The sequence below is a fragment of the Triticum aestivum genome, chromosome 1B (assembly GCF_018294505.1).
Source record: "Triticum aestivum cultivar Chinese Spring chromosome 1B, IWGSC CS RefSeq v2.1, whole genome shotgun sequence".
Classification (NCBI taxonomy): domain Eukaryota; kingdom Viridiplantae; phylum Streptophyta; class Magnoliopsida; order Poales; family Poaceae; genus Triticum; species Triticum aestivum.
This window is the reverse complement of record NC_057795.1, coordinates 481,654,055-481,675,858: the sequence shown is the minus strand read 5'-3', so window position 1 is coordinate 481,675,858 and position 21,804 is coordinate 481,654,055. Positions and strand designations below refer to the sequence as shown.

Here is a 21,804-nt window from a genome sequence, read left to right as displayed (position 1 = left end):
ATGTATGTCAGTATGTGACCCGAACTATAGTAGTTTAAATTATGCGATATGTGTTACCAGATCTGATCTTTTGTGCTGTCCACGGTACCGCAAATTCGGTTTACGTAAACGAAATTTTCGACACCGCCGTTTGCAGGATCCGATAGAGATGCTCTAATACTCCCTGGAACAATACGCCACTGTCTTAGGTGCATAGCTTCCCTTTTCCCATACGCCCAAGTCTCGTATGCATTGCATGTGCTGAACTGCAGAGCAGATTCACCTCTCCCCGACAGGGGGACGCGCGCAGGCGAAGCACTCTCCTCGTGGCCTCGCTCCGGTTTCCGGCCTCTTGCTCACGTTCTTTCCTCCGTGCTCTCTCCCCTGTCCGGCCACTCGCCGCCCCTACGCACCGTACGTTACCTCCCACACAGCTATTCCATCCCATGCACGCGCTTGCTGCTTGCCTACTTGGTTCCACCGGTACGTCGTTCCCGAACCCGGCCGGGAGTACGAGCAGACGTGCCTGCGTGCGTGCGTGCATGCCGTTCCTTGCCGACCGTAACTTCTCAGCAGTCTCAGGGCGTCGATTGATCGCGTCTGCGGAGAGGCAACGATCGCCTTCCGCCCCTTCGCTGTAGCCACTTAACCTATGCTTCCAAAATCCCTCGCGTGTTCATTCGTGTTCAGTAATGCGGTCGACAACGATCGATCGAATTCCTTGTCGTACGTACGCGCGCGATGAGGCCCATGCATCGCCAATTCCTTATCATCATTACAGTAGTTGAACCCTTGAAGTGACTAGAAATGATATCGAGCGAGACACGGCCGAGCCGCGGGAAAGCGGTGCAAGCTTCGCCCCGGAATTAACCGGCGACGTGCATGCACATGCACCCTCCGAAGCTGTACCTGTACGTATGCTATGCAATGTACCAAACGTACGTACATACATGCATGCATGCTAGCCTAGCACTGTCAATCGTGGCGTGCTACTGTTGCGATACACGAGTATGTACATACTTCTGTTTCCTAATTTGCCTCATCAGGTGTACAGGGCACGGACTGGGCTGTTTTCCGAACTGCGCCTTCTGATCAAGAGCCCTGTCCATCTTTGATCATGTGCATCATGTGCCCCATGAACAGGGCAGACGTGACGGGCGCTGAATTCGGGTTCGTATCAGAGCATGAGCCGCTGGGCTGGGCTACCTCCACGCCGTCGGTCGCGAGATTTTCGTGAGGTCCTTTCTTCCATGTTCCAATCGTCTCCGCTAGCTTCTCTAGCAACCGTGTGACTTCGTCGCTACCGCCCAAAGCGAGTCACCACCTTTGATCTGACATCCTTGAAAGGCCAGATGTTACCTGAGTACGTACGTCGTCGGTGCCATCTTCATCGCGTGCAGGGCGGGAAATGAGATCAAATCACGGCACCTTTTACATCCAGGTTAGCTGTGTGCACGGGAACCAGGCTTCCTGCTGGCTGCTGGACCGATCGTTCGGCTGGCCATTGCATGGTCATGGCCGCGCCTAGTCTAGTCTAGATAGCTACACGTACTGAGTGATCCTTGGCTCCATCTCCACGCGTGACGTGCGCATGGGCTGATGGAGGACGAGGAGTACCAGGAAGAATGATGTGCCAGCCCGCGCGAGAGCCATGCCGCCGGTGTCGCCGGAGCCTGCCGCCCCACCGGCCGGGCGGACCTGATTAACAGCGGGAGAGGAGGACCTGCCCCGGGCGTATTTCGGGTAATTAGCGCGCGAGCGGCTATTTATTGCTGGGGCGCGCAGTTCTGGTACGCCGGGGCGTGCCGATCCATCGACCAACCGCCCAACTGCTAGCGCTGCTGCACATATCTCTCGCAGATCTCGACCGACCGCCGCGGACGGCCGGCCGTGAGGACCGCGCGCAACACCCCACCGGCCGGCCGTACCCACCTCCGGCTGGCTGCCCACAGCATGCATGCCCCTGCCGGTTGCCCCGCCCTGCATACTCAGTGGACTAGCGATCCACTAGTGCCACCACGTTACGCTCTTGAAGCTTCGCCTTCGGAGTGCCCCCCGGTAGCTCGCTCGTCCGGTAAAACAAAACATGTACATCCAATGAACCACACAAATTGCTGAAAGAGTGAAACAAGTTCCATGCAGAGGCCCGGTGTTATCCTCATTTTCGAAAGAAAAGGAAAATCTCGCGAGTGAAACACACCGCGCCGACACTCCGATATACTCCATACGTACTCCCTCCGTCCGGAAATACTCGTCATCAAAATGGATAAAAAGAGATGTATCTAGAACTAAAATACATCTAGATACATCCACTTTTATCCATTTTGATGACAAGTATTTCTGGACGGAGGGAGTATGTGTGTAAAATCGTACGTACCTCTCCATACTGCCGCCGGTATTGTCGAGCAACCGGCTACAGCAAAAAACGGTCTTTTTTTTTTGAGACAAAGCAAAAAACGGTCATGACATGGATATATGGCCACGTACTGCTTGGACCACAGTAACCGAACCGAAAATGAAAGGCAGCACCAAACTGGCCGGGCCATGGGCGGGCGCGTGGGCCGCATGGGCACTTGACGAACAATCATGCGTGCATGCACGAACCAGAAGGACGTACGTGGTACGTACGCGCGCGCGCTCGATCGGCCGGCCTGACCGACAAAATAAATGTTACACCGGCGTACCACAACATGTCTGGGGAATTAACATGCATGCTGCGCAAAGCTAGAGATGGACCGATCGAGAGATTAAAACCAGATAGCCGCGCATCGGCCAAGTAAATTGCAAGAGACGAGCGCCAGAGGCCAGAGTTCGCACGTACATCGTCCGGTACCACGCCGGAGTACCGGACCCCCACCCCCTGTCCCTGCCTGCCAGCCTGAATTAATTCTGAGACACTGAGGCTCCCGTCATGTGGAAATTCGAGGGGATTTATTGCCGAGGTAAGGGGTTTGGCAGCGCTGCCTGCACGCCGGCCGGATGTTAGCTCCTCTGGCGAGCGCGTCAGACACCCAGGCCCGTGGGCCACTTGGAATTAGCCAGGGTGTGTAGTGCAGTCTACCCACCATCAATTCATCCATCACACCACTAGATCAACGACGAGCAGGTTCGCTCGGGGCTGGATTTTGCCCATTTATTAAGGGTCCAATGATTGGGGTTTAGTGTTCCTTGCAGGTGCAAGTGATAAAAAGGGCTGGACGTGGAGTTCCTCGGCTCGGGTTCAATTGAGCTCGGACGAACAGTAAAATAAAATAAAAAAACTGACTTATTTTACAAACATTACAAAAGTTCTAAGAGCCAGTAAAGATTCGTCATGAAATCATATTTGTGGAAGCCATGGCAAAAAGAAAATCGATACTTTGAAAATGCTACTTTCGAAAGTATTGAGCAGTGATTTTGTTTTTTTGCCACGATTTCCACAAATGTGATTTCGTGATGAATTCTGCAAGCTCTTAGAACTTTTGTCAATGTTTGTCAATTTTTTTTATTTTTTTCTAGTTTTACTGTTCACCCGAGCTCATTTGAACTCGGACTGAGAAGGTTACTTTCCTTGTGCTAGCCCATATACTTGCGTCACAAAAAAAATGCGAGTGAGGTTGCATCACAATTTCATAAAATAAATTACTCCCTCCATCGGTAAAATATATGGTGTTTCGGACATGTCTACTTGCTAACTATATTAGTAGTAATTTTTAAGCATTGGGACATCTTTAACGCAGACCCTCAAACCGTCCGCATATATACGTATAGACCGCTATCCAATGCGGTACTTCATTGGTCCGTGGAGTGGTCCGAAAATCTGTTTTTCCGCAAACTGAAACCAAATAATTAAGAGACTTTGCGGGAGTCTGGACATCACGTATTCTCTCTACTAATTATTTGCTATTTGGCGGAAGCCACTAACACATGATGACGGAAGGCTGCTAAGGCTGGTCATAGTGGGGGTAACATAACCGGTAACATGTACTTGGGACTAGCAAACATGCTTATGTGGCACATAATTAAAGAAGAGAGGGTTTGAGTAATATAGATAGATACCGTATCATGTTAAATGCTATGCTACTTTGTGTCGTGCATGACAATAAATATGATCAACTATGATACTCCCGCCCTTCCGGTTTATAGGGCTCAAATCTCAAATCTCACCAACCAAGGCATTTTGTGAGTGGAGGAATGTATCTCGTACATTACAAAACTACCCAATTAAACTCATGCATTAATATGGATTAATTACAGTGCATGCATGCTTGGCCACTAGATGAGTAGGAACATTACATGCATTGGTGTGTTCCTTTTTAATTCTTGCATGCAAAGATTTAATGCGCATTGGAAACTAAAAATGAGATGGAGATGAGCCCTCTAAATTGGAAAAACAAAAAAGTTGAGATAAGCTTTATAAACCGGAAAGGAGGGAGTACTATTTTCTGATACTATGCATTATGAAGATGGTATCATACACTAGTATCATATGCATGATACTAATATATGATACTTCCCACCATGACTAGCCTTAAGGTAGCATTTGAGGGAATAGTGGTACTTTAGGATTTGGTGGAAACTAGCATGACATGATCGCGGAAGATCCTGATCACATAGCGCATATCGTAGCACTACTAATCTCATAGTAATGAATGGCGGAAGTTCCTTGCTTTGCTTCGTTTGATGGCGGAAGCTCCTAATCACATAGTTTTTTTTTTCATAAAGGACTTTTCATTGAATAGATATATCGAGATGATACAATCGTATTGAAAGAAAGTCTGGCGTCTGCATAGCTAGATGCATACAGCCAAAATGTCCAAAGCACCCTAAAAATAAAATAATTCAATACAAAGCCAAGCAATAAATAATGTCTAGCCTAAGGAGCGGTAGATCCTATCCGTAAATCACACCGCCATCCATGGGGGTAGAAAACCTCCCTGACCGTACACTCCAGCCGTGTAGACGCCATCATAAAAAGGTCCTGTCCTCCGACTTCTGCAGGATAGACCACGTACGGAGCCATCATGTACAAGCATGGATAACCTGCATAGAAGATGAGACACATTTATTGTTAAAAACCACATCATTCCTAGTAAGCCACATTGCCCAGCATAAGGCCGCCGCTCCCACAAGAATATTTGCCGAAAATTGTTTATCAATACCCCGCAACCAGTTGCCAAACATATTTCATACACTATGTGGTGGGTATAAATTCGAAGCTACTTGGACCATGGCCCAAACTACCCGAGCGAACTTGCACTCAAAAAATAAGTGTTTGATAGACTCGTCATTTTGGCAAAAGACACATGTCTTGGACCCATGCCAGTTCCGTCGTGCCAGATTATCTCTAGTTAGGATGACTCCTTTGTTTAGAAACCAGAGGAAAATCTTCACTCTTAAAGGAATTTTTAGCTTCCACAATTTTCTGTAGTTGGATGGTGGAAGCTCCTAATCACTTGTTTACGGCTATGTTTTTTAAGTGAATGAAAACAGAAATTTGAGGTACAACGTTTGATGGTCGCCTACCGCATCACTGTTCGCGGACTGATCCCCACAAGTCTGCGGATGAATACGGTGTACAATTTAGGGGTCAGCATTGGAGATGCCCTTACATTTTTTTTAATTAGGCACTACATTCTTTTAAGACAAATCTAACAATAATTCATGTGGTTACATATACAGTTTCACTCGTGCATAGAAATTTGAGTGTATTCCCACATGACTCACATTTAGTGAAAAACAATTAAGTTTTCTTTACTTCATTTAGGATGACGCAAATCTTTGTATGCTCTAGATTTTGGACTTGCTACTGATCATGACTATAGAATTATAGCATATCTTTATATCGTTTGTGACATAGTCAGTCATGGTTGTGTAAAACTCACCAATGTCCTTAGCCTTGTGGATCATAATGAGACCACCCTTGTAACATGAGTTGTGAGCATCATGATATTGAATGTGAGAGGGCTGCACGGTGGGTGAGCAAAGGCCCCGCAATCATGTTTATATTCTAACTACATGCATTAAATGGGATGATATATTATAGGGTGATGGCATTAGAAGATAGGAACTAGTGAAGGCTACTAGCTAGGATTTGGGATGCATTAGCATGGTGATGGAGAAAAAGCTGTTGAGACTGCAGAGATTATACATGGTTTGGTACGCTTGGGACATTGTTCCGTTGAATGATTTGGCTTATGATTTTCAGAGGGTGCTTGGATACGTTTTAGTCCCATGACTAAAAGTAGTGGGGACTAAAACTTCCTAGCCTCACCCATGCTTGGATCCAAATACTAAGGAGATTAAAATCAAGTTAATGAGCATTTATTATCCTCCAAACCCTCCAATCCAGAACTCGCCTGTGTTAAAGGAGAGGAGTTAAATAAGGAGAGAGAGGACTAATCCATATTTTAGTAGGGGAACCCCTGACTAATTTTTTTAGTTTGAACACTAGTTTTAGCCCCTCTTTAGTCAGGGGTGCTTGAAACTTTAGCCTTTTAAAGAGACTATTTTTAGTCATACTAAAATAAGTCCCTTGGATCCGAGCACTAGTAGAAAACGGAGCTTTAAAACCGATTTGTAAGGGCCTTTAGTGCCGGTTATGGAACCGGCACTAAAGTGTGGGCACTAAAGGCCCCCCCCCTTTAGTACCGGTTCGGCACGAACCGGCGCTAAAGTGCCACCACGTGGCGTGAGCTCGCGCCCTAGTATGGGGGACCTTTAGTGTGGGCACTAAAGCCCCCCCCCCCTTAGTACCGTTTTTTTTGATTTTTTTTTGAAAATTTTGAAAAAAAGTTTGATTTTTTTTTCTATTTTTAATTTTTTTGAATTATTTGATGATTTAGTCTCTAATCACCTCTCTTAACTGCTCAAGTGTGGATCACGCTTAATTTTCGAGTTCTATTCTCCTTCGTTTCCGAGTCTGCACTTGTTGTTTTCCTGACAATAGTAAGATGTCAATCCTATTAACCCTCAAGAGTTTAGCTTGAGCATGAAGTCACACATTTCACCGTTTGAGTTTGAAACTATTATTCTAAAAAACAGTAATTATTTAGTAACGCTAATATTTCTTGAATAAGTTTGACCATAGTTTGACCATAGTTTGACCAAAATTCAAAAAATTGAAATAATTATTTAGTAACACTAATATTCTTGAATAATTATGTAGTAACATTAATACTTCTTGAATAAGTAGTTTGACCAAATTTAACCAAATTTTTTTAAAAAAACTGAAATTTGACCATATCTTTTTTTTCCTTTTCGAATTTGAAGATTCTAAAAAATTCCAAACAGGCCATGGGCTGTCTCCATCGGATGCGGATTTTCGTGCTGAATTTTTTGATATATTATACGTTTTTTTTCCGACATCGTATGCAAAAGTTATAGCTGTTTTACATTTTCCTACACTTTTTGCAAAACATGTCCAAATTTAAGTTTTCAAATTTTCCTAACTAGTAGATATAGTAATATAACTACCTCTCGAAGGATTTTATTTTTTGAAGTTTTTATCATTTTCTTTTGATTTTTTCAAAACTGAAATGGCGATACACGGGGGGGGGGGGGGTAGAGTTTGAAAATTGGCCCCTTTAGTACCGGTTCGTGGCACGAACCGGTACTAAAGGCTTGTCCCCTTTATTACCGGTTCGTGGCACAAACCGGTACTATAGGTTAGACCTTTAGTACCGGTTGGTAACACAAACCGGTACTAAAGGGGCTCGTGGGGACCCGGCCTGACACCAGCCTGCCACTACCCCTTTAGTACCGGTTCGTGGCACGAACCGGTACTAAAGGCTCAACACGAACCGTTACTATTGATCGCAGCCACGAACCGGCACTATTGATCACATTAGTGCCGGTTTTTTTACAAACCGGCACTAATGTGCTTCACATTTAACCCTTTTTCTACTAGTGGAGCACCCTCTGAGAGCATCTTCTATTCATACTCCTATGATTAAATATGCATAATACACATTCGTGGGTCACTGACTAATATATTGATTTTGTATTTGTTGAAGCAAAAACTAATGCAACATTTGTGTCTCTATATAGGGTTTTGACTCACTGTTTTATTTCTTACGAGTACACATATCACATATTCTGAATATATATCACATATCTCACATCACATTCATGCATATAAACATTCTCACATAGCAAACATTACACATGGTTGCATACACATTCATCAACGAACATCAAGATAGAAGGTATTGATGTGCCTCGCTAGGGGGTTAATCTTTCGATGAGAGTCACTCCTTTGATTTGGGCAGAAATCGATCTTGACAATCCGACCACACTAAGCAGTTATAAATGTTTGCCACTAGTACTGCTCTATGCTGCCGGCTCAGGGCCTCTATAGAAATGACGAGCTCTCTTGAGATTCATACCCATAAGTATTGGGTATCGATTTTAGATCTTTTTGATAAGAAGACAATCGAACCCAACAAGGACCAGAAGAAATTGTTCTATCGACATTTGTTAGGAATTACTGTTCAAACTGGAAAGAGTGGCGTTTGTGTGTTTAGATTGATAGGATTATTGCGAGTACTAAAAGAACAATGAAAACAAAAGTGTGAAACAAGTTGCTCAATCCTTAATTGTGTTGAGGACAAGCCGGTTGTGTTCTTGTATCAACTAAACCGTTCCTTGAGGACGACATGACTATATCACCCAGTTATTAAATTCAGAATTATTTGCGTTGATCCTAAGATACTTAATTTTTTTTCCCATGTGGATAAAGCATAAACTTATATACTGCAAAACCCCTGACTCATGTATACTTATGATTATACTGTTAGCAAGCATACAAAAACACTAAGAGTAACTAAGACAAATAAACATAGTGTTGTGATCTTGGGTTCCTATTCAACCCTCATGCTATAACTCATAACTTAGGACAATAATCTATCGCCCAGACTTTCCCTCGTAGACTTATTATAACACATCGTCACAACCAAAACCGACTAGACCCGGTGACGTCCAAGCCAAGTAGACATCCCAAAACACACTCGCCATCCGAGGCGAGCGACAGAAAGAGCCCGGGTTCGCAAAGCACTTCCGGATCCGAACTAGGCCAGACGATGAAAGCGCCTTACAGCGCCCCATCGGACCCCACCACCGGCGGAGTGGGCAGAGAGCCGGGATAGCCGCCTCTCGAATGCGTGGGGCAGCAGGCGCGGTTCAAGGCCAATGCCCCGGGCCATTCGGCACGCGTCCTACTGTGGAGGCTTCTTGCCGTCACGACCCCTGACCGGATGGCCGCCAGGGCCGGCTAGGTGGACAATCACACGCTGAGCCAGGCGCACTAGTACGTGTGCCCGGCTCGCGCGAGCAATGCAGCCCCGCAGGGGACGAATACACTAACAGGCCAACCCAGCTTGCCCATCGCGCGAAGATAAACACCACAGAGAGGTGCCCTCCGCTGCGCCCGTGGCCCAAAGCGTCATGGACCCCCCCCCCCCCCCCCCCCATCCTCCACCCCAAGGAAAGACGACTGGGTGCGGGGAGTCGGCACAGAACAAATGGCGCAGAGGGCACTCTCGCACGGCGAGCCACCGGGAGGTGGGTACTCCAACATTCTTTAGAGGAGTATTATATCTCCAATTGCGGCGGGTGCCTGTTGGATCTATATTGAATAAAGGCCAAAAACTAAGATCAGGGATTCAAGGTGAATATTTCTCTACAAAAGGAGATAATTAACATATAAATATACAATACTAAAAACATATAAATATACGTAATATGTTTCACAATAAAAGAAATCTTACCACATAAGGTGTGCATATATCATCCATCAGAATGATCACCCAAAATCAGAAATTCACCATTCCCTTTGAACCTCCAATACTGAAGAAAGAGACCATTTCTTTTGAACCTTCTAACCCCCGTACGTACCACCCCCCCACCCCCCCCCCCCCCCCCCCCCCCCCCCCCCCCTCGCATACACCACGCAGCTTGCACCATCTTTTGGTCGTCACTTTCATACTCCATTCTTTCTCTACAACAAACAGCCAAGTGGAGTAACTACTAGCTAGCTAGAGAACATCAGAGAGAGAGAGAGATAAAAGGGCCAGTTCGGACGCAACAGCTAGCCAAATACGAGGAGGAAGCCGCTTGCTGGACTCGAGGAGAGAAGGAGGAAAAGTTGCAGAGAGGTGATTCAGGTCAGCGCGCGGCAGCTGCACGAAGTGAGCAGAAAACTTCGTCCCACGGAAAGGGTGCGTACTCTACTCTGGCGCTCACCGTACGCCGGCTTTGGATCCATTTGCTTCCTTCTTTAATTTGTTCCTAAGTTTCTCTCCCTTTTGCTACGTTCTTCTTCTTTCTCGCCGACTTCTTTCTTTCTTAGTTCTTTGATTCTTTGATTTCCTCGTGCTTCTTTCTTGGTGCCTGGTTATTAACTAATCCTACGTCTTTTATGGTGTTTTGATCCCATCAAGGGCAAATGCCCACAGCCTCACTGCCTCTTATTGTTCTATATTGATCTTGCGTTGTTGGATGGGATAGTAGTAGCCCATGTGCGCAACAGCCTTGCCAAAGCGCATGCTCTCACTTTGGCGTGGCGAGAGCATGACGAGAAGGAAACTAAAATCAGGATCATGGACGGTTGGAATAAATCGGTGAACAAAATAAATTCTACTGATTTGTCTCGACCATTTTTGTCAAGATATGTACAGTTACGTTAAGCTTTTCTAATTTTGTAGAGGTATCGAAGAATAATCTGCACATTCTTAGAATAGCTTCATGCCATCTGGGCAGCGTGTGTGCAGATATGGCAAGAATAAAATTTATGATCCATTCCCCTTCCCCATTTCCTTTTGCTGCTCCAATTTCCCATACCAAACTTTCCAGAAGGGAAACCGTCACCCTGACCGTCTGTCTTCTCTTTCTTGCTTGGGATTTGGATCTCCTTCGCCAGGAAGCTAGACCGGCCCATCCATCGATCGATGGCCTCCTCATCGGCGTCGTCGTTTCCAGGCTCCGTGATCACCATGGCATCCTCGGCGGCGGCGGTCGGCGCCGCGAGCTCCGGGGCGGCCGGCACGGGCTCGCCGTGCGCGGCCTGCAAGTTCCTCCGGCGCAAGTGCCAGCCCGACTGCGTGTTCGCGCCCTACTTCCCGCCGGACAACCCGCAGAAGTTCGTTCACGTGCACCGCGTCTTCGGCGCCAGCAACGTCACCAAGCTGCTCAACGAGCTGAACCCGTACCAGCGGGAGGACGCGGTGAACTCGCTCGCCTACGAGGCCGACATGCGCCTCCGCGACCCCGTCTACGGCTGCGTCGGCGTCATCTCCGTCCTCCAGCACCAGCTCCGCCAGCTCCAGCAGGACCTCACCCGCGCCAGATACGAACTCTCAAAGTACCAGGTAGTAATTATGTATGCATGATAGAATGCATCAAGTGTATTTCTCTAGTAGTAGTTATTAACTTATTATACATGTCGCGAATTTGCTCGTCTTAACTTCTCCAGTTTTGCATCTAGGCGGCTGCTGCGGTGGCGGTCTCGGCGTCTGTGGGTTGCAACGGGACGCCGGCAATGGCGGATTTCATCGGCAACACGGTGCCCAACTGCACGCAGAACTTCATCAACATCAGCCACTCCACGGCGATCGGCGCGGGTCTTGGGTTCGGGCACGACCAGTTCGCGGCCGTTCAGATGCTGGCCAGGAGCTACGAGGGGGAGGGCGCTGTCGCGAGACTCGGCGTGAACGGCGGCAGCGGCGGCGGCTACGACTTCGGGTACACATCAGCCATGGGCGTCGGGCCGGTGTCCGGCCTCGGCCCGCTGAGCGGCGGACAGTTCTTGAAACCTGGCACGGCCGGTGGGGACGAGAGGCACACCGCCGCGCAGTAGCGCCCGGTGTTCGATCCGACATCCATCGATCGATCTTTGGCAGGTTCGGCTTTCCTCGCCACACATGCTCAATTGTTAGGTTTCCGTTTAATTACTTTTCATTGTGCTCATGCAGTATTCTATTGCGCTCACATATTTATATATATTTTCTTGGATCATTCATTTCATATGGTATAGGAAACACACTAGTACTCTTTTTTCACACCAGGAAGCTACTGTATATTATACGCTGAGATCGATGCATGCATGCAAATCCAACTTGGTTTATTTTTGCCCAATTTGGGGTTTCATAGAGAGGCAATATATATATAATACTATTTGAGATGGACAATTATGTTTGCACTCTGCTCCTGTTGGTTTGCTCATTCACTGTGTACATACTAGCTTAATCAGGAGTGTACTTTCAACCCAGCTAGCTTGAACTGCATCGGTTTCTGATTGCTTCATGTTGAACACCACTGTGAAATTACTAGCTAGTACATGTATGTGCATGCTTTGCCCACACATTCCAATGAACAATTTATCTGACCGAAAAGAAATACAATGAACAATTTCTTAGGCAACTGTACGTGTAGCACATGTAGGAAACAATTTTGTAACTCAGTTTATCGATCGTTCCATCTTTAATTAGGTGCTTTATTTTCTTATAAGTACCGAAGAAACAGCATATCGTCTCTCATGATCATGGTAATAAAACATACTCTATATCTTAATTTATGTACTGCTCTATAACCTTGGATGCAAAAAGAGTGTGTTCCCGTACTAGATGACTTTGGAGTCGATCTGGATGCGTACGTGCAATAGTTGATATTTCATGTCGTGCATGCACAAGTGTTCCCTTGAAGATTAGAAAAAGGAAAATGTTGAAAGATCTAAAACATAAGTACTAAAAGGCTCTCGTATCTTTGTCTCTGCACTCTCTATACTCTATATGTGCCAACCTACAGCTAGCTGATCATGACCGGCATATTTAATTTGTCATACACTTATTTTGTGCTAAAGTAGAAATAAATTAACTGGTGATAATATCCTATTGCAAGAAAATGAGTACACTAATTCTGTGGTGGAACATTTATTTGTTATAAATGGTACATTGAGCCATATTTTAGTAACAATAATCGATATATTGCACCTAATATTATTGGACTTTGTCTATGGCCAATATGAGTAGACAGAATTTTCTGATGTCTATAAGTTGGTGGAACATTTAACCTTGATCTCCCCATCTGTGCAAGAGTCCCAATGCGGAGACATCGGACCGCTCAGGGTATCTGCTTAGATTTAGAAAACATAGAGTTTGTAGTTCTAGTCCTGATTTAAAGCTGACACTTTAATTCTGGTCGGTTGATGACTTTGTTAATTTTAAAGTTGGGCTCTTCTTGATCATTCCTTTTAAAAATAGCTGACAGTTATTTTAACATATACATTGCCAACTAGTTGAATTTACTTTAATTAAGAAGACAAAACAGCATTTTCCATATTAGCTAAAGGCGGCTATAGTTTGTGAATAGTATCATTTCACTTTTTTATAAGGCCCACACGTATTTTAGAAAAAAAATTGACCACTAATTTGATCAACAGGATATTAGTTACTTACATCTTACATGCCACAAGAAATTTATAATTGGATTCACATTTAAAAGAAGTTTCAAATGATATATTTTTGTGACGTGTAACAATGTTTTGGTGATCACATTAAGGGTCGATGTTTATTTAAAATACTTCCGGTCTTATAAACCTGAACGGTTGGAGTAGCGCAGTTAAGGAGGTCGATGCATTATGTTTAAGCTTGGCTCTTTTGTTAGCTCTTTTGTTTCACCCCCTAATGCGCTTGTTAACATCCGAGCAGATAAAATGACCTGAAGACTTATCCACCAAGATGAAGACTGGACTTGTGAAATGTCCTGAAGATCGTTTATGTCTACTCCATTTTACGTGCAGAAAAAAGGAGTTATCGAACCAATTAGCACTGCTTGTTTAATTTGTTGATGTCTTTTGTTCCCTCTATAGAATTCGAACCATATATGTATCCCTATATATATATTCCCAGCAGCCAGTGTGTGTGTGGTTTGAGGTTTGATGATCTAGTAGTGCTGCTGCTTTCTTGTTCATTTGATATGCAAAATGTTACAAACGTAGTGGTATGAAATATGAAACTGATAACAGCCGCTGGACTTTTACGGTTTTACCTGGACCAATTGCATGCAATTACATTAGGATTTCAAATACACTATATGTTATTCTGGTGAAAGGCTTTGACTTTGACTTCTGACGATCGACTCCGTGGCCTCTGTAGAAACATGAATATGGAGATGCTGCAGCTACACTTTGCTTGCTGCAGGGGCGTGCATGCATAGATATTGATAGACTTCTGCAGTAGTACGTACTCCGGGACCTCTTATTTGCTAGGCTGCATGCTAGGGCAAACGAGGCAATGAGTAGCTAGCATGCATCCCCGTCAGATATGATCAGAGCCGTCGGGACGTCACATCCTGACCAGATACTGGTACTACTACCTAGTGTACGTAGATCACACAAACAGCCCTGCCTCGGAATGGATCATGACATCATATGTTGCCACAAATTAAGTAGCAGTAACTTGGAATAAATGCAGGCACATATTAGTCACTTGGATGCATGTGGGTGCCGACTGCTTAAATTGGTGGTGGTACACTTTGAGCAAAGCTCTCGAAAACATGCTTTCGTTCGCTTTATAAATACAGCAATTACCTTACAACATCTTCAATAGACGGTCCATACGCTAAAAATAACCAACTTTTGGATCTTCTAAGGCAAAAAACAGCTCTCCAACAGATGGTCCACATGCAAAAATAAATTTACATCTCAAATACAACACCTCGCGGTGCAAATTTACATCTCTGGAGGCAGGAGATGTAAAAACCGCGGCCGCGCGCCACTGCTCAACCACCCTTCAATTCATTTCCCCCCTTCTTCCTCCTGCTCGCCGCCGTACCGCCGAAGCTCCCCGCTCGGCCGTCGCCCCGCCGCAGCTCCCCGCTCGGCCGCCGCCCCATCGCAGCTCCCCGCTCGGCCGCCGCCCCGCCGCAGCTCCCCGACGCCGCCCCGCCGCAGCTCCTGACGCCGCCCCGCCGCAGATCCAGCCCCGTCCCAACCCCCACCGCCGATTCCATCCTGCCTGGGCCACCGCCAGCCGTCGTACGGGCGGATCGGGCCGTCGTGGCACAGCGCTGCCCCAGCCCCGTCCGCCTCCACCCCGCCCCGGCACGTTTGCCTCCGCTGCGGCCTCCGCCCACACTGCACGTCGCCGCCCCACTCCGTCCACCTCCGCCCCGCGCAGCATGCCGCCGCCCGCTCCCCGCTCGGTCGCTGCCTTGACCTCCGCCCTGACTCGCTCCGGCAGCCGCCGCCACCCGATGGCGCCGAAGGGCAAGTCAGGTTTCTTCGGCGTGAGGGCGAAGCCCTCCGGGAACTTCCCAGTGAAGTTCTCCGACGCCGGGTGCCGTTGGTGGCTCGACACGTATCCCACGAGGCCGCACATGCCTGGCGGGGTGGCGTGCCGGACGGCTGAAGACGGACCTCAACTTCCCAGAGATTGAGAACCGGGCGGTGGCGGAGTGGCTCATGCCGCAGGGCATCCGGTGCCAGAGCTCAAGTTTTTTAAACAGAGGTAAATAAAATTTTGAGAAATGCACCCTTCTTGTTCACTTTGCGACTATTAGTTATCGATATCTTCCATGCTAAACACATTAGTGGCGGTTCCCGAGCGATAAAAGTAAAGGTTTACTCCCCTTCCACCAACAATCACACTCCACGGCTTGTCCGAAATAACGGGTGCCGTCCATACCAACAACAGTCTCGGGGGAGTTTTATTTAATTATTTGCAATTTGAATTCGGGACCGGGAATCCCTATCACCGCCCCTCTCATGCAAGGACGAGTGAATAAACACTCATCATGAGAGTAACCCGCTTAGCATGGAAGATACTGACTACCTCCTGTCGCTCTATGAACAATCCAGGCACACAAAAAGGACATTTATTTAAAGTTCTTAGAGGTGGCACATGCAAATTTACTTAGGACGACAGGGTAATACATCATATAGGTAGGTATGGTGGACTCATCTGAAATAACTTGGGTTTCATGGTTTTGATGCACAAGCAAAATTCCCGCTTAGTACAGGCGAAGACTAGCAATTAGGTTGGGAAGCGGCCAGCTAGAGAGCAAAAACGGTCATGAACATGCATTATGCATAAGTAACATTGGATACTCAAGGAAATATGCCCTAGAGGCAATAATAAAGTTATTATTTATTTCCTTATTTCATGATAAATATTTATTATTCATGCTAGAATTATATTAACCGGAAACTTAGTACATGTGTGAATACATAGACAAAACATAATGTCCCTAGTATGCCTCTACTTGACTAGCTCGTTAATCAAAGATGATTATATTTCCTAACCATAGACATGTGTTGTCATTTGATGAACGGGATCACATCATTAGGAGAATGATGTGATGGACATGACCCATCCGTTAGCTTAGCATTATGATCGTTACAGTTTTATTGCTACTGCTTTCTTCATGACTTATACATGTTCCTTAGACTATGAGATTATGCAACTCCTGAATACCGGAGAAACACCTTGTGTGCTATCAAACGTCACAACGTAATTGGGTGATTATAAAGATGCTCTATAGGTGTCTTCGAAGGTGTTTGTTGGGTTGGCACACTAGTGCAGAACCAGTCTTTATTGCCGGTTCATGACGGCCTTTAGTGCCGGTTCGCGAACCGGCACTAAAGAGTGGGGACTAAAGCCCCCCCCCTTTAGTACCAGTTCGTCATGAACCAGCGCTAAAGTGCAAACACGTGGCACGAGCCTGGCCCGGGTGCGCGTAGGGCTTTAGTACCGGTTGGTAACACCAACCAATACTAAATGTTTTTTTAATTTTTCCTTTAGTTTTGTGTTTTCAATTTAATTTAGTGATTGTTTTACATTATAATAAGTTATTAAATCATTAGGTGAAAGTACCGCGGATTATTTTCGATTGGATGCATTTTGGATCTATAGCTAGCTAAGTGATCAAGTATATGCCATATCCATATTATACTTGATCACCTAATTAGGTGATCAAGTATAATATATATGGATATGGCATATATATACTTGATCACTTAGGTAGGATCCATCCAGCTGAAACTAAACTGTGGTTTCTTGATGCATTTTGGATCTATAGCTAGCTAAGTTCAGAACGAAGAACACGGACATGAAAGTACAAGTACTAAGAGCAGCATGAACTAGCTAAATACTCCTGCTACTCTCTCTCTCTGGTAAAATAGCATAGAACATGTATAGCTCTCCTGATTCATCAAACTGGAGCATGCAGATGAACCTGTCTCCTAATCGTGGGATGCGCTTCTCATTGCTGCCCCCTAGTACTTCTCTGTGATCGTTAACAATTTTCCTCCAATCTTTCACTATTAAGCATTCACCGCTTCTAGAATCCTGAATGCATTCATGTGCAATGCAGGATATCTTGGCCGTAAGCTAACAATTGACATGCGACCTTTAGTCTCGATCCCCTGAGGCACAACTGTCATCGGGAGTCCCTGTTGAAGAACATCGTATAGTACTTAATTAATATACTTAGCAATGAAAGTTTAGCAAAAAAATTATGTATGCAAAAGATGCACTGAGGACAAATAGTAAAAATCTTACCATCATTCCTAAATAGATGTGACTGTAGTTCAATACCATCACTATTGGTCGCACGTTTTGAGTACTAACATTTCTAAGTGCAAGAAGAAAATTTGTCTTGACAGTATGAAGATCCTCAAGCCATGAAACATAATGACTTATCTCCTCGCAGTTTAGTTCAGCTCCGGGACAGTAGTAGGTCCTGTCTACCAAACGCCGGACATGTTTGCTTGAATGGAAATAAGCTGTCAATAGAAATTAGTTGTCAATTATTTTTCAATAAGCAATATCAAAGACAAAAATATAGTTGAGAAGAACTCACATAATGGTAGAACTGGAAGCGTCTGCACATCAACCCATATGTCTCTATTACCTTCAATATCATCTTTCGGACGAATATCAAAGGTGATAACCATACCAGGCTCAAATGCATAAGCCTTGCATAGTGCTTGGCAAGTTTTGCATTCAAAATAGGTGTACGTGTGTGCATTGTATACTTTGACGTTGAAAGTATAACCATGCTCAGTTTTCAGGTAAACTCTCTTTACCTCCATAGTTTCCATATCATTGAAACTTATCTTATCTAAGACAAAAAATCTTGCATGGGAGGGGATGCGCTAGTAGAATAGTGAAAATTAAAAATTATAAGTCAGGCAAATGAAGCATATATAAGTCATGCTTAATTACGAAAACAGACTTGTCCTTGTGACTTACTGTATCGAATTCGAAGGTCTCATCCAGCTTGATGCTGAATCGCCTATTATCAACAAGGAAATTTCTGTCGCACTGGCCGCGCTGGTCTTCACAATATTCGCACATAATAAAAAAGTTTCCGTCGTCAGACAACATTTCCTATATGTTCATATAGGCGAAACATTAAACACTTACTAATTCAATTAATTCAACTACTTCTATTAATTCAACTAAGCATTTACTAAAAATAAACTGGTTATATTAATTCAAATAATCTCATATACCTAAATTTTAATTAGTTCAAATGATCTCATATACCTAAATTTTCTTGCTAAAAATAAACTAGTTCTATTAATTCAACTAGTTCAACTAAGCATTTACTAAAATTAAACTAGTTATATTAATTAAACTAGTTCAACTAAGCATTTCTAAAAATAAACTAGTTATATTAATTCAACTAGTTCAAATAATCGCATATACCAAAATTTCTTACTAAAAATAAACTAGTTCTATTAATTCAACTAGTTCAACTAAGCATTTACTAACAATAAACTAGTTATATTAATTCAACTAGTTCAACTAAGCATTTACTAAAAATAAACTAGTTATATTGATTCAACTAATTCAACTAAGCATTTCTAAAAATAAACTAGTTATATTAATTCAACTAGTTCAAATAATCTCATATACCAAAATTTCTTACTAAAAATAAACTAGCTCTATTAATTCAACTAGTTCAAATAATCTCATATACATAAATTTTCTTAATTCAACTAGTTCAAATAATTTCATTAACATTTCTAACATTCTAAAAATAAACTAGTTATATTAATTAATTCATCTAAACAATAGAAAACAGAAAATAAGTAAAAAAATATGTGTGTGTGTGTGTATGTGTACGTACAAGTGTGTACGTATAGTGTGTGTGTGTGTGTGTATGTGTGTATGCGTGCGGGCGTGTGGGCGGCCGGGGGCGGCGACGACGGGCGGCGGGGGCGGTGGGGGTGGCGGGGACGGCGATGAGACGGGCGGCGGGGGCGGCGGCGACGACGTACGGGCAGCGGGGGCGCGCGGCGACGACGACGACGGGCGGCGGGGACGGCGACGACGTGCGGCGGGGGCGGCGATCGACGGGCGGCGAGGGCGACGTCACGGCGACGCGGCGGCGAGGGCGACATCACGGCGACGCTGCAGCGTCTGGGATCGATGTCTCGCGAGAGAGAAGTGGAACGAACTGGTCGACGATGGCTGAATTTTCGTAAGTGCCATATATATAGGAGGGGCCTTTAGTACCGGTTGGAGCCACCAACCGGTACTAAAGGTCAATTTTGGCCAGGCCAAGCGACGGAAAACTAGGGCCTTTAGTACCGGTTAGTGGCTCCAACCGGTACTAAAGGGCAACACATTAGCACCGGTTGGAGCCACGAACCGGTACTAATGGTCGTGCGCTGCCACCCGCAGTGCACTATTTTCAGTCCCAGCTCGCCGAGCGAAGGGCAGCCGCACTGGTTTATAAACCCAGTCGCGGCTGCCCTTTAGAACTCTTCTATATAGCAGGCTTCTGGGCCTAATTAGGGCGCGCTGCTCTGTGAGCCTGCTGGCCCTTGTGGGCCTGAATTTGCACACCCTAGGTCTGGCAGGCCCACCGGGGAGCGCCCCAACAATTTTTTATATAATTTTTTTCTTTTCTGCATTATTTATTTTCTTCTATTTATTTCTGAGTAGTTTTATATTTTTTATTAATTTTTTATATAATTTTTTATACAATTTTTTATATAATTTTTTATATAGTTTTTTCTTTTCTGCTTTATTTTTTTCTTCTATTTATTTCTGAGTAGTTTTCTTTGCTGTATTTAGTATTTTTGTGAATATTTTTGCTTTATATAGTTTTTTTCTTTTTTGCACTATTTATTTTCTGCTATTTATTGCTTTATATAGTTTCTTTTTAGAGTTCTTGCTGTGATTTACTGTTTCACGGTCATTTAGCTCTCTGAACAAATTGGTAAATGACTGAAAAACAGAAGTGTCTGTGTAACTGATGAGTTCTCGTCCGAAACCCTGATACTCTGAAAGAGATTGTCCAGTTTGTACATGAAGTTCGTCCAGTTTTTGCCGTGACTCTCTCCACTCTTTCGCACATGCTATGCGGGTGAAAGATGATATCTTCAACATTTTCAGAGTTTGTTTTGTAGTGATTTTCATTTTCACGGTCATTTAGCTCTGATGTAAACAAATCGATGACTGAATATAACAGCAAATGATGTCAGAACGTGTTGGAAATTGATGACGTTGCTTCGAATGCTGCATAATGCCGGCTCAAAAAAAGTCTGGAGTTCAAATAAGTTAAAAAAATGAAGTGCCCGTGTAACTGATGAGTTCTCGTCCGAAACCGATGAAGACTCATATTGAGTCCACAAATTATACACATAGAGTTCAATGAAGACCAAATGCTTGTGATAGTTTGAAAAATAACATATTTAAATTGTGCATCTAAACGCAGAAAAAATACATTGATCAGTACCGCCTTTCAGCCAAAACGCGCAAGTACATATAAAAATACATTGATCATCAATGATCTTTTTGTATAGAATCTAAATTGTCAATAGGAATCTACCACCGATTTAAGAACCGGCGAAGACTCCTATTGCAGCCACAAATCCTACACATAGAGTTCAATGAAGACCAAATGCTTGTGATAGTTTGAGAAGTAACATATTTAAGGTGGTCAAATTTTTGCTAGGGGAGCGAGGTAGGACTAAAAATAGCCCCTGCCACAACCTCTTTAGTACCAGTTCGTGCCACGAACCGGTACTAAAGATGCTGGTGCCCGGCCAGCACCTTTAGTACCGGTTCGTGGCACGAACCGGTACTACAGATTCACACTGAACCGGTACTAAAGGTCTCCTCCCGTGTAGTCATTTGAACCGACACTAATGGACGCATTAGTGCCGGCTCATATGCAAACCAGTATTAATGTTTCTCATATTTGACCCTTTTTCTACTAGTGGCATAGATCGAGATTAGGATTTGTCACTCCGTGTTTCAGAGAGGTATCTCTGGGCCCTCTCGATAATGCTCATCACTATAAGCCTTGCAAGCAATATGACTAATGAGTTAGTTGCGGGATGAAGCATTACAGAACAAGTAAAGAGACTTGTCGATAACGAGATTGAACTAGGTATGATGATACTGACGATCGAATCTCGGGCAAGTAACATACCAATGACAAAGGGAACAACGTATGCTGTTATGCGGTATGACCGATAAAGATCTTCGTAGAATATGTAGGAGCCAATATGAGCATCTAGGTTACGCTATTGGTTATTGATCGGATATGTGTCTCGATCATGTCTACATAGTTCTCGAACCCGCAGGGTCTGCTCGCTTAATGTTCGATGACGATTTGCATTATGAGTTATGTGTTTTGATGACCGAAGTTTGTTCGGAGTCCTGGATGAGACCACGGACGTGACGAGGAGTCTCGAAATGGTCGAGACATAAAGATTGATATATTGGAAGGCTATATTCGGACATCGGAAAGGTTCCGGAGAAGTTTGGGTATTTTCCGGAGTACCGGAAGGTTACCGGAACCCCCCGGGGAGTTAACGGGCCTTATTGG

The 21,804-nt window shown here is 44.6% G+C and overlaps 1 protein-coding gene across 1 annotated transcript; it reads left to right on the top strand.

Annotated features, from left to right (window-relative positions):
- Window positions 1-9,948: 9,948 nt before the first annotated feature.
- Window positions 9,949-13,899, top strand: LOC123133304 (LOB domain-containing protein 6). The gene is made up of 4 exons (XM_044552810.1): window positions 9,949-10,175; window positions 10,877-11,324; window positions 11,441-11,855; window positions 13,662-13,899. The coding sequence occupies exons 2-3, from the start codon at window positions 10,905-10,907 to the stop codon at window positions 11,810-11,812; spliced, it is 792 nt and encodes a 263-aa protein (XP_044408745.1). The 5' UTR covers window positions 9,949-10,175; window positions 10,877-10,904; the 3' UTR covers window positions 11,813-11,855; window positions 13,662-13,899.
- The last annotated feature ends 7,905 nt before the right edge of the window (window positions 13,900-21,804 follow it).